This window comes from Triticum dicoccoides, chromosome 7B (assembly GCF_002162155.2).
Source record: "Triticum dicoccoides isolate Atlit2015 ecotype Zavitan chromosome 7B, WEW_v2.0, whole genome shotgun sequence".
Taxonomy (NCBI): domain Eukaryota; kingdom Viridiplantae; phylum Streptophyta; class Magnoliopsida; order Poales; family Poaceae; genus Triticum; species Triticum dicoccoides.
The window spans coordinates 601,178,539-601,198,078 of NC_041393.1; the positions used below are offsets into that span (position 1 = coordinate 601,178,539).

At 45.6% G+C, this 19,540-nt stretch overlaps 1 protein-coding gene across 2 annotated transcripts; it reads right to left on the minus strand.

Moving 5' to 3' along the window:
• Positions 1-15,027: 15,027 nt before the first annotated feature.
• Positions 15,028-17,932, minus strand: LOC119337119. 2 transcript variants are annotated; one of them, XM_037609229.1, is made up of 3 exons: positions 17,827-17,932; positions 15,863-16,850; positions 15,028-15,446 (listed from the first exon to the last, which is right to left on the minus strand). In XM_037609229.1, the coding sequence occupies exons 2-3, from the start codon at positions 16,789-16,791 to the stop codon at positions 15,425-15,427; spliced, it is 951 nt and encodes a 316-aa protein (XP_037465126.1). In that variant the 5' UTR covers positions 16,792-16,850; positions 17,827-17,932; the 3' UTR covers positions 15,028-15,424. The 2 variants fall into 2 exon arrangements, with proteins under 2 accessions (XP_037465126.1, XP_037465125.1); XM_037609228.1 differs by having other exon boundaries at positions 17,724-17,880.
• Positions 17,933-19,540: the final 1,608 nt, after the last annotated feature.

The following is a 19,540-nucleotide window of genomic DNA, read 5'->3' on the forward strand; positions in this document are numbered from 1 at the left end:
CACCGTGACCTTTAAATATACTCGATCGCCCATCCATGGAGTAAAAATTCCCCACACCACACTTCCCCTCCTCTTCCATTCTGCTGTCGCACAAGATCTACCGGCACGCCCCCATCCCCACACCCATCCACTTTGCCGCCGCCCTGCCGCCAAACTGGCCGGATCCAGCCACAGTCGCTCCCTACTGCCCATCTGCAACACGGATCAACACTGCCACGATTTGTCCCGAGCATGTCATCGCGGGGACGCTTCATCCTCCCATGGTAGCGCTTCCCGCTTCCCCGACCTCCCAGCGTCATCGCCGCCGCATAGGAAATACCTTGACATGTGACATCGGCGGTGGAGGATGTGGTTCGCGGAGGTCACCAACTGTGAAACACATGAGAAGATCTGGATTTGACCTTTCCACTCGACGGTGCAGGCGGCGCGAGAATACGTAATTCGGTGCACCTCCAAGGCGCCAACGCCTTGCACAACTTCCCCGATGGCTTGCCGCAGTTAGCTCACGTCAACCCCTTGGTGGCCACTGCACGGGAGATGCGGGAAGACTGGGAGACTCGGGAGCGCCTCGAGGCAAAGGAAGCTGGCGAGGCATACATGGGCAGAGCTCCACCACCTATACCCGGAGCGCGTCAAGCAGGTATGCCGGCTGTACGAGATGTACAAGTCCAGGGTGACGGAGGCCATCAACCTCGGTTCCAGCGATGGTTTCGGCTTGGCGACGGAGCATGGCAGGGTGGTGGTGGCGGCGGAGTGGGTGAGGAGCTTATGACCGAATCGGACTGGGAGAAGTTGATGAGCGAGAGTGATAGCGAGTAGTTTTTATGCAATCTAATTTAAATTTTGTTTAAGTTATGTAAAATGGTTTATGCAACTGGTTGAATCGAGTTCGAACCAAGTTTGATGAAGTTGTTTGGATCAAATTTGAACTGAATTTTTGTTCATTTTTTTAGTGAGTTAAGTTTAGGAATTCGGTTATAGACGACACTTTTTAGATGCTCTCACCCGGCGCAAGATTGGTCTCTGGTCGCTATACTCCACGCCTCCTACGAGCACATAATCACAGGCTGAGGGGAGAACACCAATCCAGTCCCTGGGGTTGTCTGCCAATCGCTTTCACAATCGCCTCTATAGTGAAACGCTCGCTTGTGGTAGACCCTCTGTGCTGGTTTGCTCAACATCCTTCTAGTGGCACTAGGAGTGTGTTTTTTCTTGTCTTGTAACTAAAAGTTTTATCAGGTTTTTGCTCATTTTGTGTGCTTGTACATGTGCATCTTCGATGCAAAGGTGGAATTATTTTGTGTTTATATCATATATACATTCCTCCTAAAAAATTATACTCCCTTCGTTCCTAAATATTTGTCTTTCTAGAGATTTCAACAAGTGACTACATACGGAGTAAAATGAGTGAATCTACACTCTAAAATATATCTATATACATCCGTATGTGATAACCCGTTTGAAATCTTTAAAAAGACAAATATTTAAGAACGGATGGAGTACATGCCCAAGAATTTATAAAAGCTTCTATCAGGAAAAAAAACTATAGTTCTCTCCGTAGGATTCTTATAAGAGTCCTAAGTGAAGCGTATAACAACTAAAAAAAATCCTCTTGTAAGAAGCAAGATAGCTAGCACATGGCCTGCAAAATATTCCAAACAAAAAAAACTCCAGGAGCAGTAAACCTTGCACGTACTACGAAGGTTCAGTTATCTATTTTGGAACGGAGGAACGGAGGGAGTAGAAAACAAACGTCCTCTTTAAGCCCTGTATTTTGAGCATCTACGTGTTGTGAAGGCATGTAATTTGTTATTGTTTCGCTACCAGAATGAGTTTTCTTCTCTCTTAGGGGTGGTGATCCAGCAAATAGAGCTGGATATAGCTGATGCGGTGAATCACAATGCTGCATTAGGTATCAGATAACAAAACTCACATATTAATTTGTCCAACCATCAATAGCATTCCTCTCCAGAAATTCTTCAGCTATATATGTACAGAGCTGGTATATGTACCTTTCCAACCACTTATGTCCACACACATATGTACAGAGGTGAAGCATATCTACATGTACAGAGCTGGTATACCTTTCTACATATATGTACACTACGTTGACCACGTATGTCCACACACATATTTACACGGAAAATAAAGGAGGGGTCTAGGGAATTATGGAGGAATTACTAAGGCATCAACCTGTAGATATATGTCGCTGGTAAACTGAAATGATGAATGGATGATCAGAGGCTAAAACTAGAGCCTCAGCTCCAAGTCCAGCTCGTCGTTGCCCACGGGAGCCGCTGCCTTCTGCGACCCACCGGCGCGGCCACCGTCGACTTGAACGCCAGCCGGCGGCTCCTCGGCCTCGCGGCGGCGGCGGTGGACGTTCATGTGCCCTCCGAGCGCCTGGGCGGTGGTGAAGCCCCTCTTGCAGATGCGGCACATGTGCAACTCCCGAGCCCGCCTCGCAGCGCCGTCCTCCGGCGAGCCCACCCTGCTGGCGCCACCTCCCTCCATTGAACTCCAACCTAGCTAGCCGGAAGCTGGTTGATTTGTGTGTGGTGTGACCGTGTGAGTAGCAAGTGTGGTGGATGGGACTTGTTGTAGTTGGATGCTTGGATGGATCTTAGGAACGCAGCAATGGCGGTATATATAGCGCAGCGGTAGAGGCCGTGTGTGTAGTGTGTGCTGCTGGGGGGAGTGCGCATGCTGGTCGGCGGCCATTGCCTAGCTTCAGGGAGCGGAAGACTATCCAGGCCGGCGGCCATTGCCGGCCTAGTCGGCAAATATAGCGTGGCGGTGAGTATGCCGGTGCAGATGGGCTGTGAGAGGCTGGTGTATATATATAGCTCTACCGGCCACCTGGATTTGATCATAGCGTACGTACGTGCATTGCTTGCGTGCATCCAATTTCTTTTCCAGGCACGCATGGACGCATTGTTTGTTTCTTATTTATTTGTGTTGTGATTCATGAATGTACGGATTAAGTCTTTTTTTAAGAATTAACTAACTGCATGAACACGCGTCGTTAACCTATCACGTCGATCGACATGCATGAGTGCGGCCTTCTATGACATGCGACATTCTCTGCCACACCCAAGGAAGAAATGTGTTCTTTTCTTCTGGTCAATAATTTTATCCTACTGCGATGTTAAGAATTTCATTTCCACATGGAGAAGAAATTCGGAAAATGTATCTTCCGACAAAGAAAGCGTTTATAGAGGATGGTAGAAGCACACAAGAGTTTAGCCCCCGTGTTTGCATACAAGATTATGTATAAACGAAACAAAGTGATATCCAAAGGTTCAAAACACAAACAGAAGTGGTCATGTGGACAGAGGAAAAAGTAAATAAAAGTACATCCAAGTTAATGGGGATGTCGATGTATTCTTCCTCCTCCATCCATCAGCACCGTGTTGTGGGTAGAACTTGGCACCACCTATGGACATCCGGATCACCATCCGAGTCGGGATAACATTGTTGTAGCGTTCGAGTGTCGGATGTAAACCACTAGATGCCGACGGTCATGATGTGTTAAGAAAATCGCCATCCGAGAGATGGAAAATCTGGAGAGGTCAAGTTCAGCCATACAAAGTGGGGAACACGAACCTCTGATGCTCCCCAACAAGGCCGAGGCTAGCAACCTTCGCCGGCCACAAATGGAGCTGAAGGAGCAAGACACGAAATCATGTCGTTTGCTCTACAAGACAGCATCAACGAGACAAACATACAGAAGAAAAATCTAGATTTGGGGATAAACCACCCCCGTCAACACGATTGAATGACTTATTTCATGCCGGCGGGGATGCCATTTTCTCGCCACCAATGACCAGAGGCCAAAAACTAAAATGAATCCTAACTCTACCACCATTGAACTGGGACAGTGGGGTCCATGTCCCCTCCCGCTGACGAAGCGATGAGCACGGGGAGAGGGGTCCGGGGAAGAGGGTAGATTAGTTGCTAAACTGACTCCTAGGATACTGTGGGAGCCGGTGTTTGGTCGAGCCAACGGCGTCCATCCGTTTGACATGACCACAGCATGCAAGACATACATATTATTGTACTACCTATGTACCATAATATGTGTCGTTTTAGCAGTTCAATTAAACCGCTAAAACGACATATATTATGGTACGGAGGGAGTAACAATTTAGCGGCGCAACAACAACACAATACAGACACAAGAAACGCCCCAATTGTATGGCCAACAAATAAACAATATAAAGAAAACAGTGTTACGAAGCACGTCCCTACTTCTAGTGCCGTAGTATTTTAATTTTAGTGATAAGGCCTAAACTTTATTGATGGAAAACCACAAACGGTGGGATGATGTTTGCATCATGTGGCTGGCCAAACCACACATGACGCCCTGAAGCTAGATTTAGAGCAAATCTGGCTAATCTATGAGCTTCTATATTACTACTTCTACTTTCAAAAATAAAGTTACATGAAAAGGCGGTAGATCTTGCGTTAATCTCAGTAATGATTGCACCATGCTTCCCTTGACTCCCTTGGTTTATGTCTCTGACAACTTGCTTGGCGTCGGATGCTATTACAAATTGATGAATAAGCAAGTCTTCCGCGACACACAACGCTTCCCTGCATGCAATCGACTCCATAATAACTGGGTCGTCCACACCTTGTAAGACCAGAGCTGAACTGCCCAAAAAATTACCCTCCTGGTCTCTGCACACTACGGCCGCTGCTCCCCTGGTTCCCGGCCTGACCGCTGCATCTACATGGATTTTAGCATACCCAGCAGGAGGTGCTTGAGGCCGCGTTGCTCCAGTCCGAGCGACCACAGGATTAGAGCCCGTAGCTGGTTTCGTTTCCTTAATCAGCTCTAGCTCCTTGATGTAACTAGTAACAAAAGAGTGCACAAAATATGGGCTCTGAAAGATACCTTCATAAATAGCCTTCCTTCTAGCTGACCAAATAGCCCACAAAGTCACTACTAGCTTCACAAAATACTCATGTGGTAAGCGTTCCATCTGAGTAAACAGCCATTGCTTGGCGTTTGATTCTGAACTTTCCACTAGGGACTGTCCAATCTCATCTTCTACCAGGGCCCATGTGCAGCGAGAAGTGGTACACTCTAGGAGAGAGTGGCGCCATGAGTCCGGTGCCCCGCATAATCCACAGGCTGATGAGGTTGACATATGACGATGCGACCGGACATCTTCAGTTGGCAAGGAGAGCTTGGATAATTGCCAAAGAAACATCCGAATTTTAGCTGGAACCTGCGTCTTCCATAATGCCTTCCATGATTTCTCCTCGTGGAACCCAATGGAAGAGCCGGCTGAATTCTCAAGCCATGCCTCCCTTCGCTGTCTAGTGGCCACCAGCATGTTATAAGCAGATCTCACCGTGAACTGACCATGTTTCTCAAAATGCCAGCACCAAAAATCAGGAATATTTCTGGTGCACAATGGGATACCAACAATTATTTGTGTGTCAAAAGGTAGAAAAACTTCCCTCACATGTTGCATGTTCCAGGATGCTGTTGTTGGATTGATCAATTCTGACGTACCTCGGTGGTGTAGTGTCGTAGTAGAAAGGGTCAAACACAAGTACTTCCTTGATTCGACCACAAATGGGCTTATGTTCACTCACAGGGAATTCAAATAGATACGTTCAAGATCATCTGTTACTGGGTCAGGGTTGGGCTGAACCTAGTGCTTTTGGTGACCTAGGTTTGAATATCATTTCTCACAATAAATTTTCTCAAACCACCCCCACTTTGAGAGGTTTTCATTAGCGGAATGAGACCCATTTTTCAAAGCCAAAAAATTGCCACAACTCTATTGCCTCAATTTTTGTGTGGCATGTGGAACAAATCCTATATACCTAAGAGAGTGATCCCCACTATTTCTAATTATGTTAACATGCAACATTCATTAGTGCATAGTGGATTTTAAATCACATTCCATTTAATTGTGATATGCACAATTTTTCATGTTAATATTTTTTTCTTATGCAGATATTTCACGCGTAATTGAAAATATAATAAGACTAAATTAATATTATACACAATATTTAGAAAATACATAAATCAAATTCCACGGCGACGCGCGAGGTATCATCTAGTTCTATACGTTGCTCATGACGCGATGCCACATCACCATCAAGCTGGGTAGGGCCCAATAAAATCGATAACTTTCTTTGTTCACTTTGTATTTCTTTTTACATTTTAATGTTTCGTTTTTGTTTTCTTTCTTTATTTTCTTTTTCAGCTATTTTCGTCTTTTATTGGGGCGGGGGGCCTGGGGTATGGTATGTAGATATATATTTTTCTTCAAAAATATATTAACATACATTGTAACCCACCACATGAGCAACGATTCTCAAATGCATGAACTTATTTTCTAAATTTTATGAATATTTGTCTATATGTAATGAAACTATACGAGATGAACATTTTTATCCAATATAGGAACAATCATATTTAGACACATAAACATTTTTTTATAAATGCATTTTTATTACTGAACTATTTTTTGATAATACTTAAAAAATAGTTGAATAAAAAATTCAAATTTTTTTATAAAGAAAATAAAAATATATGGACACAAGGAAAATGTGAGGATTATAGCTTCATACAAAATGATTGTGCGGTGACTGGCCCATACCGCTTCATACAAAAATAACTCAACATTCTACTGGTTAGCAAGTGTTGTGTTGTCAACAGAGTGCAAAATAATTCAATCGTGAACTATTTTGCACCCTGAAAAGAGTTCGTGAATAACACTTGAAAAGTGTTCACGAATTCAAAAAATAATCATCATCTCCAAAATATTTGGGGATGTTTTTTCTCATTTCATAAAATACTATTTTTTAAATGTTGCTAACTTAAGGAAAGTTCATGGTCTATTTTTTTCGTGAGACAACTTATTCCCTGGTTCGTTCGTACGTTTCGTCCTGGCTTGGCTGTTTTTTTGCTGCCGAGGTTTCTTTTTTATTATGTTTTTGATTTTTTTGGTTTCTTTGTTTTTTCTCAAGTTTTCTTTAGTTTTTCTGTTTTTGTTTGTTTTTGTCGTTTTCTTGATTTTTTAATCTTTTATTGTTTTTTTCTTTTCTTTCTTTTCTAATCATTTTTCTTCATTTTTTTCACAACTCATACCAGGGTTTTCTTTTTTTTCTCAGGTTGTCAGTTTACGATATTTTCTCTTGGTTTTCACTGAGCTTTTTCCTTTCCTTTCTTTTTTGTTCTGCTATTCCACTTCTTTCCCAGTTTTCTTTGATTTTTTCTTGTTTCTTTGTTTCCTTTCTTTTTCCTGTTTTTCTTGCTTTTCTATACACATTCAAAACAAAGGTATACATTACATACATTTTTATATTTGTGTTTAATATTCTTAAATACACGATTTATCAAAATATTTTTATTTTTATGTCTACTTTTTTCCATACACATTTAATATTTATAAAATAAAAATTTTGAAACATATTAATACTTGGTAACCATTTTTCATATAAATATTTTACATTTCACAAACAGATGTTTAACATTGTTAAAAAATTTGTTAAATGCTCCAGTTTAATATTTTTAAATTAATGGTCAACAATTTTTCTATACACATTTCATGTTGTATATATTTTTAATACAAGATAAACATTTTTTATAACACTTTTAAAACGCTTCATTATATTTTCTGAAAAACAATATGTATTTTTTTAATATCAAAAATCTGGAATATAACTAAAATAAAATAAAGAAAACTAAAAAAAGGAATTAGCGAGAATATGGCATGCGGCCAGTTGCATGATGGCCGGCCCAATATAGAGCTCGCCTTCAGCGTGACTTTCTCTTGTCTCGCTATACGGGAGACATATCAGCCCCCCGAGAACCTTCCCAAAATGGCGTGAAAAGTTCCAGAAGCTTCTGAAAATTGGCCCGAAACCTCCACCAGCCAACCCAAGATTACGCGCCAAAAAAGTGGGGAAATTCTATTGGACGCACATTGCTTCAAACTGCATGCGCTTCGCACAGGCGAGCGACCAAGAAGCGACTCGATGGGCCAGCCCAGTGCATCTACAACGCCAGCCGATTTTTCTGTTTCTTGTTTCACACAGGCGAGCGACCAAGAAGCGACTCGATGGGCCAACAATTTTTGTTTCTTTTACCGGGTTTTTTTCTTGTTTTCTGTTTCTTTTTCTAATTTCTTCCTTATTTTCCTTTTTTCGTTTTTGTTTTCTAGTTCTGTTTTTCAACGTTATTTTATCTTTTTAAACTAAGTACATATTCAGATTTGTTCTTAATTTTCGAAAAAAAACATGCTTCTAAAAATGTTCTTTTTCTGAATTTTCAATTTTTTCTTCTTTTTTTCGTTTTTGGTTATTTACGTTTCTTATTTCTTTTCTTATTTTTTGTTTTTTCTATTTATTTTCTTTCTTTGGTTTGTTATTTCATTTTATTTTTCTTCTCTCCTCTTTTTTTATAAAAATATTCAAATTTTATTTGTGTTTCTATAAAGTGTTCAATTTTCAAAAAAACATGTTCTTAGAATTCAAAATTTGTTCTTGTTACAAGAGTTCAAAACTTTTGAAATTCATATAATGTACCAGATTTCAATTTTTTTGTTCATGTTTTCAAAAAATGTCCGTGCTTCCAAATTTGTTCAGGATTTTTTCAAATTTGTTCTCCGTCTCAAAATTTGTTCTCAATATTGAAAAAATGTTTGTGCCTTAAGAAATTGTTCACCCTTCCAAATTTGTTCTCCATTTCAAAATTTGTTCTCAAGATTCAAAAAAAATGTTCATGCTTTAAAAAATTGTCCACGCTTCCAAATTTGGTCTCTGTTTCAAATTTGTTCTCAAGTTTCAAAAAATATTCATTCTTTAAAAAATGTCCATGTTCGAATATTGTTCTCGATTTCAAAATTTTATTCTCTAAATTCAAAAAAATATTCGGGATTTTAAATCACAATTTCAAAAAATGTTCTCGTTTTCAATTTTGTTCCTTTTTCACAACTGTTTGAGGTTCCCAGAAAATGTTCGTGTTTTCGGAAAATGTTCCGATTTTCAAATTTTGTACACAGTTTCAAAAAAATATTATTTTTTAATAAATACTCGCAAATTCAAAAAGATGTTTGCGCTTTCAGAAGTACTTAATTTATGAAAAATGTGCGGTTATAAATTTTCTTTCAGCTTTTGAAAAAATGTTCCCATATTCGCAAGCATTGTGACACATGTGTAATTGGTTTGGGCCTTTTTCTTTCTCTTATAGAAAATATCTTAGTACACCCACGCCTGTGTCCCCGCGTGCAACCGGCAACGATGCACCACATGCACAATTGCAAGTGTCGCAATATGCATGTGAACTGGTGTTGGCCTAACTTTGTTCTTTTCAATTTGTTAAAAGAATTAAAAACATGGGTCGCAAGTGTAAGTTTTCAAATAGAGTCACAACTGCAAGTTTTCAACTTGAGTCGCAACTGCAGGTTTTCAAAAATGGATCGCAACTTTAAGTTTTCAAGTCGGGTCGCAACAGCAAGTTTTCAAATGAGGTCGCAACCATAAGTTTTTAAACGGGGTCACTACTGTAACACTGCAAGTTTTTCGCAAGGGGGGAGGGGGCAACTGCAAGTTTTCAAATGGGGTCGCAACAACAACTTTTTAAGTCATGTGACCCCCTTTTAAAACTTACAGTTGAAACCACATTTGAGACACATGCATTTGCTACCTGACTTATCCTACCACTGCCCGTTTCACCTTATCTCCTCCGAGCCCACCTTCTCCTACCTCACCGATCCTGCCATTGCTCCCCCCCTTATCCTACTTCCCTACCCAGCCATGGATCCCCTCTTCTCCTGCCTCCCAATCCCACCATCGATGTGCCTCCCTCAATGCACCCAAATCGACCGTGTCCATATGCACCCCAAGAGATAAAGCTTACGATGGCTTGCTGCAAAGCTAGCGCGAGGTTGCTGCAAGACTACATCTCAACTCTGGCGTGCTGCAAGGCCAGGAAGAGGCTGTTGCAAGTCTTTGCTTCAAGCCGGCATCCCAACTCCGGCGAGCTCCAGGTGGCGTGCTGCAAGGGCAGAGGCGTGGCTGCCGCAAGCTGACATAGCAACTCCAGCAAGCCGTTTTCTTGGCTCGTGCTACGCGTTACTCGATAGTCAGGAGACTTGCTCTTTCTTGAAAAAAAACTCATAAACTTTAAACATTCTGAAACTGCTTTTCTTCTCTAGTCTACTAGACTAAATGCAAACTGCTTAGCGGTTCAAATATCGCCATCAGCCAAATATGCGCCTACCTGGCGCCAGGGGCGGACCCAGGAGAAAAGTTGAGAGGGGGCAATTTCTTTTAACCATATTCGAGAACCAACAAGGAAAAAGATTCCATATAAACGAAAACATGGGCATAATCACTTCATTCTAGGCATGGGATTAAAATTCATTGAAAAGTGAGAGAAAACTAACCATTCGAGACAAAATGAATTATGTCAATATGACAATATCTTGTTCTAAAGTTGCATAAGAGAACATCAGCACATTGTTGTAAGAATCAAACCTTCCACCTGAAAGAAAAAGCATCATTAAATCGAGGGAGAATGAAACATGGAAGAAGGACGATCTAAAAATCAGAAAAGAAGCTTTACCCATTACCTTTTGTTTCGTCCCACGACAATATCTCACCGCATGAAAACATATAACTACGATTTCATTACGAATTTTGTTCACCAATTCTTCTTTGACAAAACGGGTGAGGCTATGGTTCATAAGATCATCAAGTACTTCTTATACCCTCATCCTCAGGCTAATTGCGATTGTAATCTATAGTCCTTTTCTTTTTAGATGTATCCCTAAGAAGCTTGTCCAAATCAACTATTTCCTGCATTTTGGAAGTTTATCGATTTTGGAAAACACCTCTTGATTAGCTTCCCTGCAACTTTAAGTGCCAAAAACTAAAATGTTAAATGAATTACCAGATTAGGAAGTAGAAATATATTATGTGGACTAGCCATTGATTGTAAGTACAAATTGCATACTAAATTTATATGTTATTACAAAAAATAATGTTTGAACTGACCTAATCACCTAACTTGATAGATTATACACATACGTAATAATTTCTAACACAGAAATTACAAAAGAACAAAAACCTTGGAAAAAGAAAACCCTAGACGATTTATATGGCTTACCTTAATGTCAATTAGGACAAGGGAATTGGGGAATTGCGGTCCCTATTTGGCGATGGAGTTGTGTTGCCGCTGCGGCAGTGCGTGCCAGGCCACGATGCCGCTAGCGACCGTAGGAGATTGCCGGCGCCGACGACCGCGCGACGACGTGTGTGGCTAAGTCAGGACTTCCGTCTCGTGGGTGGCTGCACGCGTGAGGTCTGCGTCTAGGTTTAATCTTGCGATTGAGTTAGGCTTTTTTCTCTCGGATCGATTCAGTTAGGCAACGTGTGTAATGCGTACTTGCACTGGCCCCAGGCTGCAGTCCATGAATTGTTAATTTGTAGAATTGCTTCTTTAGAGTTGGGCTTTTAGAAATATACAACGGAAACAGATTGGGCTGAGTGGGGGCAGGCTATTGGGCTGAATGGGGGCACATGGCGTAGCACGTTCACCTGCTATGAGCCGATGGAAAAATCAAGTGGGGGCAGCTGCCCCCACAACCATCAACGTAGGTCCGCCCCTGCCTGGCGCTCCGCGGATCAGGATAAGATGAACCATTCTTATGTTAATGTCAAGGAGGGGGATGTTGCCATGTCATGTGGCCACAGGTAATCTAAAGAACTCCCACGGTCAGCATCGTGTACATTACTACTCCCTCCGTTCTTAAATACTTGTTTTTCTAGAGATTTCAACAAATGACTACATACGGCGCAAATTGAGTGAATCTATATTTTAAAATATGTCTACATACATCCGTATGTTGAGTCCATTTAAAATGCCTAGAAAGACAAGTATTTGGGAACGGAGGGAGTAGTACGTACTACTCCATTCCTAGTCATGCTCCAAGTCAATCACAGAGCGCATTTGCATTGCACCACGACGCAGCACGCACATCACGCGTGCCATCAGAGCGTGTACGGATAGACCCATCCGGAGCCTGGAACCAACACGTGACCGAAGGTGGAGATTCCATCAGGGCATGTGCAATGCATAGCCTCAAGGTGATGCCTCGCATGTCATGTAGGATCGGATATGACGTAAAGTAGGTTCGGATAGGGAAGCGGGATCCTCTCCAGGAAGCGGGTGCTTGAAGAGAAAAAGTGTGGTCCGGTGACAAAAGCTGAAAAGGTTGGAGTGAAAAGTAGAGATGCATGTATACTAAAGTCTTTATTTTCTATTTCTTAATAAGGCCCACCAGTGATAGCTTGCATTGGGGAGAAAAAATAAATATAGATGCCTCAAATTACTTTTTGTCATGAGGCATATGTATCCATATGCCACCATTGTAAATGCCCTCAGCAAACACACCGCCGACACGCACCTGTCCCCATCAGCGCCTTAAACCAGATGCGAGACGCAGCACCACACGACATGCAAATGAATTCACGCAATCAAGCTGCCTCCCGTTGCTTACAGTGCCTGGCAATTTTGTGTGGGTGCGGCACCAGCCAGCCAATGCCATTGCGCACTTGCACCGCACCCGTCTGACTCCTCGGACATTTGTTCGAAGCTGGAAGCTTCCTCACCGGACAGAGATAAGCCTGGTCATAGTGGGAATAACTTAGGTAGTAACATAGATGTCACATAAAGCAAAAATGGTGAGGTGGCAAGTAGTTAATGCGGAGAGAGGCAAATAGAGTAACATAACTAGTATCATGCATGACAACTAGGCAATTTTGATGAGGTGTCATAGCATTAAATGAAGAAAGAGAGGATGGAGTATCATATCATGATACTGTATCATAAGGCCAACTCCACCGCGCGACCCCAAACGGACGTCCGGTTTGGCCGGATTTTGTCCCTTTGGGGCGCCGATGGGTTCGCCCATGTCCGCGTTTGTCCGATGGGTCGTGGGTGCGTCCAACGCGCGGCCGAACCCCAAAACCTGTCCGGGGTGGACGTGAATAAAAAAAGTTTAAAAACTAAATGAAATGACTAAAAAAGTAAATAAACTTAGTTAAAAAAACATAAAACATATATATAGGGTTACGGTCACAAAACGGCCCAGTTTATCAGTCCACTTAAACGGCCCAGTTCGTAATTAACATAAAACAAAAAACAAAAACACCTCCCGCGCGCTCCTGCTCCTGCCGCGCCCGTCGATGCCGTGGCCGACGTCGCTCACTGGCCACCGGTGTCATCGTCGTTGCTGACCAGGTCGACGTAGGCCGGCGACGTCCAGAGGTGGGCCGCCGGTGCGTGGTAGACGGGGGCGGGCTGGACGACGGGAGGTGCCTGCACCACCTCCTCCCGCGGCGACGCCTCCCGCTCCGGTGACCGCGGCGGCGTGGGGCGCCAGTTCACGCCCACGGCGTCGGCCATCTCTTCTGTCGTGCACGACTAGCCTCACCCCTGGCCAACCAGGGTCGGGTGGAACGCGGCCACCGACGGCTCCTCCACCACCTCCTCCTTCGCCACCATCTCGAGCTCGGTGATGGCGACCTCGCCGGCGGCGGAGCGGGCCATCATCTCCTCGAGGCCCTCCCACTGGCGCTCGTCGTGCGTGCGCATGGAGTCCTCCATGACACGCGCAACAAGATGGGCCTCCTCCTCCTCCGTCATGCGAGGAGGTGGTGGTGGCGATGGAGACAGCGAAGGCGACGGCGTGGGCGTGACGCCGCGCACCCGCCTACGCCCGCGCTCCCGGGGAGCAGGCGCTGCGCGCTCCTGTCGGGGCCGCCGCGTCTCCGTCGAGGTGCCGGCGAAGAACGACGCGCGCCTGGTGTCGTGCTCATCACAAAACCAGGTGTCCCAGAGTCCGGAGTCGGGGGCGTACCTGGCGTCGTAGAAGAGGTCGTCGGGGAGGAGGCGGCGGCGGCGCTCGATCTCCTCGTCGCGCGCACGGCCGCTCGTCGGGACCGGCGGGATGGGGACCCGGCCGGCGGAGAGATGTCAGTTATTGGGGAGATGGACGTCGCTCCAGGGGAGCAGCATCCTCGTCTCCCAATAACGACGGCACACCGACGCGCGGATGTAATGCCGGTCGCGCTCGCCGGCGGACGTGGGCGCGATGGAGAAGGCGGGCGGCGCGGGGGCCCAGCGTGGTGGCGATGGCAACACGGGCTCCTCTTTCTTCACCGAGCCGCGGCGGCGCCCCGACGAGGAACCAGCCTCATGGTCGTGCTTGCCTTTGCGGCCGTAGTTCCAGAGGCCCATGGCTGCGGGCGGCCGGCCGGCAAGTTCCTTGGCTAGGGTTTAGGAGCAGGCGCTGTCGGGTTTCGAGGAGACCGCGGGGTGGCGTGGGGCGGTGTGGACGACGACCCGTCCACGCTTCCCACTTAAAGAAGGACAGCGACCGTTCGACGTGCGGATGACAGGTGGGGCCGCCCGCTCGTGCGCATTGATGTTGGCGGGTGGGAGGTAGGTGGCCACCTGCCAGGCGGCCCCAACGCGGTCGAGGCGCGCGTCCGTTTGGTGTCCGCCGCGACCCAATCCCGACACAAGTTTGCGCTCGAAATGGGTTGGCCCGGACACAAAACGGACAGGATGGGTCCGAGCCGTCGCGCGTTGGGCCGCCTCGTTTGTCCCTTTTGCCCCAAACGAACAGGATAGGGTCGCACGATGGAGTTGGCCTAATAAATGTTGTGCTACTTCGTGGCATGCATGACAATAAATAGAGTACTACATGATACTAAAATATAATACTATGCATTAAGGAGATAGTATCATACACTAGTATCATATGCATAATACTAGTATATGATACTCCCCATTACAACCAGCCTTATGAAGGTAATAACATAGACTAGTAACATACCCATGTTACTAGTCTATGTTACTCTCCACTATGACCAGCCTAACGCGTCCGGTGTCAACTCAGAGATCACCAACCAAATTCAGAAGGTAATAACATAGACTAGTAACATACTCATGTTACTAGTCTATGTTACTCTCCACTATGACCAGCCTGACGCGTCCGGTGTCAACTCAGAGATCACCAACCAAATTCAGAAGCTGTAACCGCAGGTGGGCCGGTGAGCCGCTGCAGCATCACCTCACATTCATTTCCGAAAAAGAAAAAATCGCTTTTCACCGGCATCACTGTATAAGATGGGTGCTAAATATATACAGAATGGAAGCTAGGGTAAATGAAAATCTATTGCAAACGAACGACGACGGCGGCGGAGGGTTTCTGTTGCTACTTTTTATGCACAGGAAGTCCAGGCTGGAGCGGCACCTAGCAACGACCGGGGCAGGAAAAGAAACGAAAAATGGGCGGGGATGGAGTTTCCTGAAGGCTGCGGCATCACATCACGGCTGCAAATCCTTTTCTTTATCAGCTGGTTCTATTAAGTAGTACGCCGATCACCGACCATATCTTGTATCCCTGGAGAAAGCATCACACATCAGATAGAGTTGGAGTTGAGAAAAAGAAGAGAGCTCGATCAAGGTTGACATACAACATAAAAGCAAATTCTATAAATCAAAAGGCGACAATCATGCTGAATTGATGGGCAGTCTCAAAATGTTACTCCTTACAACATAAAATTCTCACAAGAGGTTGTGTTATTTGCACCTACACACATATACCTCAAGTCCTAAACAGCTACTAGCTATGAATACAGAACAGATAGGAGATGGTTAATAAGGAGAAGCAGTCATATTGGCGAAAGTTTGGACTAGTACTCCTATCCGTGAAGGCTTGTAGTATGTGTTTATTATGTATTGATGTACTTTAGGACCATGTGGTTACAATATAAGCCCAACAACTATGGCACAGAATAGCAGATTTTCTATACTGACCTGTAATGGAAACTGGCCATTCTTCCTGGTGTTGCCATACTAGGTACTGCCCCTGTGACAATGTACTCATCATCAATTTCATCAAATCTGATTTCCCTCAGGTCAACAGCTTGTGTCGGAACCTCGAGATTGAAGTTCTCCAGATGAGCCTGATTGCTGTTCCTCCTTCCACTTCCTCTACTGTCCCTTCCTCTCCCTCTTCTTCGGCTTCTTGGATATCTACAAAAAGCCTTGCAACAAATAAAAGACCACCACTTCCTCCTAACCCTGCGGAGCACTTCATAGTCATCTCCAGTATCATCATCCCCATATTCAATGACATAGTCTCCAAGGACGATACCATTGGGAACTTGCGCATGTATCGTGCTCAAGACATCCACGATATCAGAAGATTGCTGGAAGTTGTCCCAATCAACTTGCCTGGCAGGATCAATTTCTGAAGGGCGTGAATCTGGATGCTTTTGCTGTGTGTGCTTCTGAAGCTCATTGAAGTTACCAGTAAAGGAGCAGCAATCCTCTTCACAGCATCTCTTCTTCTGGTTAAGATGCAGACGAGCCTCGCTGATCACAATCCACCCGATAACATCACCTCTGCATAATGGGCAACTTGGGCGGTTGTTTGCGTGAGACGACACAATGTGGATGCTATCAAGAGGGGCCACAGCTATAGACGAGACCTTGACATTGGCCGGCAGCTCATAAGCACCTTTGAACCTCTCAAGACAGTTGGAGCGGGTCTGGTCGGTGTCGCACACAAACGGCCTGCAGCCCTTCTCATAAGATGTGCACCTCAGTAGGACTGCGTTGTGAGGGTAATCTAGACAGATTGGGCAGGTAACGTCCTCCTTCCAGCTTTTATCAAGATGTATGTCGAGGTCAAAAGAGCTGGGCCTCACCACCTTCTTCACCATCAGGTTTCCTGAACCCATGTCGAACTTGGTAGCAGAACAACTCGTGTCCCTTAACAGATGCAACTTTTCATCACAACCTGCATGGCATCAACAAGCAAAACAGATAATTAAGCCTTTGAGTTCCTCCTTTTTAAACATAGCATGTATTTTCTGTCCAACATGCTGTATTTAGCATCTCCATCAATACAGAACATGGTGGCTCATGGATGATGACAGTCTATGTATGGCAGAGTAAAGACATCTTCAGTACCCAATCAGTCCATGTAATCATTAATTTTTCCCATAAGCTCTTTTGATTGATCCGCTAATGATTTGCTAAAAGTCTATTTCATTTATGCTCAAAAACAAACAAAAAAAGAGAATCCCGGCTCAACCCCCTAACGCAAGTGCTGCTGGTTTTACTACCTTCGTCTGATTTCAACCCCCCAAAATCATCATAGGGCTCTGACCAAACCCAGCCATCTATCCAACCAATCAAACTAACGGGAGAAATCCTAACAGAAACGGAAATCAGTAAAGCAAAATCCCAAACAGAAGTCGATCTGGGTGGGTCACTGGCCCAAAACCAATCAAAACTCCTGACCAGCCCCTTCAATCCGCATCTGAACAGGGCGCCCACCGGCCGCGTGGCGGAGGAGGGAGATCGGGGTAGAGCGCCGCGCCGCCCCCACCAAATCACGCCACACGAGTTCCCTATATCCGCAGCAGCCTAAACCCTGAGCGCTAAGAATCACTCCAAAAGCGTCGGCGAGGGGGGGCTAAACAAACAGCCCCAAAATCCACCCGGACGAAATCCGCGGAGCACGCGGCATCCCCGCAAAATCTCTTCCGAAACCCAACAACCCGCAGGGGGAGAAGCGGGTCGACTGGCAGGAGCGCCGATCGACCCAAGGGGGCAGCAGAGGACGTCGAAATCCAGCGGGAAAAAATGGGCGGATGGAGGGCCGTACCGTCGCCGCTGGCGCCGCCGCGGCGCGGGGTAGGTGGCGGTGGTGGGAGAGGAGGGGAGACGGGAGGGGAGAGGTGAGGAGGGGGGAGTTGAAAAAACCGTACCCTCCCACAGCTCGCACGCTCGCCAAGGACTTCCGAGGTGGTGGTGGTGATGATGCAGCCACCCTCTCCCTATCTCCCTCTCCCTCTCCTCTTTTCTACTCGCGCATCCAAGTCGCCATCCATTTCGGCTCTTCCGTTCAGTTATCTTATACCGGGTCGCACTCCCCTTTCCTCTGCCTTTTTTCCGTTTCTTTTTCACGAGAAAATCGGCCCTTTTGTTTTTTCTGTTAGTATTATTTTAAGGTTTTCTCCTAGTAGTTATTACTCCCGCAGTTCACAAATATAATATGTTTTGGATATTCAATATGGATTATGGGTGGACTGAAATGAACGAAGAAACACACTAAAACTTGTCTATATACATCTGATTCAGAAAAAAAAATGTTTGCCTCACGAGGCGTTTGGACTCCTCGATTTCGATCCGGAGTGCCGTCGCATTTCCTGAGTCAGTGTCTGCACACGCGGCACGTCCTTCTCCGCCAAGGCGGATGACATTGCGGATGATCTTGTCGTCTTCAACGGTGGGCGAAAGCGGCTCTGACGCGAATCTGCAGGACCCGTAGGCGGACCGTTGGGAGGTTGGCAACCGCGGCCGCGGCTCGGCAATGCAGGCACGAGCACCCAACGCTGCCAAGGAGGAGCAGGGCGTAGAGGTGCCGAGCAGCATCGGGCGCCCCGCTGACTAACTGGGGAGGGCGCGGACAGCTGCCCCTCCGGGCCACCCGGGGAGGCCATAGAGCTCGAGTTGTCGCCCATGTCCATCTGCAACCAAACGAGGGCAATGCGGAGTGCGAGCTCCTCATCATCCAGGCGGACGACTTGGAATCCTCCTTAAGGAGTATCACCCAGTCGATTGGATCGGACATGTTGTCGGAACCATTGCCGGAGCCGGCCATGGTGGAGGGGTTGAGAAGAGTGTGGACTTTGACTAGAGTTTGAACCAAAGTGGGGTATTTATGGGACACGGTGAAGACAGGGTAGCCCAACGTGGGCCAGATCTGACATGATGGATGTGTCCGGACCACCCCCACATATGGACTAGGTTTTGGGGGTGCCGAACAGCCCGAACATATATAGAACTAGCCAGTTTAAGGTGCCCTGTAGGGTGATTTGGATGGTCTGGTTGTAGATGTTGTCATAACATTACTGTTGAATTAAGGACAGGGCCATGTTTGTGCAATTCATATTCGAAGGCACATTTGAAACATGCACTACTTTAGAGAGACGGGAGTAAATTAACCTGCTCCGGGAATGTTCCCACGGAATCGTCAAATGCGTTTTGCGTAGGCAGTGAGATTGTGTGTGGGAGAATATGAAAGCGTTTTGCGCGCAGAGCAGAATAATAAGATGGGAAAAGGATGGCTAGACGGTTGACGTGTGGAGGAAGAACATGGCATATGCCAATTGAAAAAAGAAAGCAAGACTCCGTTACAACTCAACCACAAACGCGAAATTCACACCTGCTACCTCTTACTCTACTGCCATCGGGTATGAAATGTGGACGCAGGCTACCTGAGTTTAGTATGTGGAAGAAATGGGTGGCGGTAAAACTTCACACGGCCCGGTCACCACTCCATAGTACCAGCGTTAGGTGAGGAGACCCTGACCTCCAGCTACATTTCATCTGCAAGTGTCACGTGGGATCATACTGAAGCAACCTGTCCACCTCTCGGTCTACCTCGGCGAAGATCGTTCAAGCTCAAGACTCAAAACG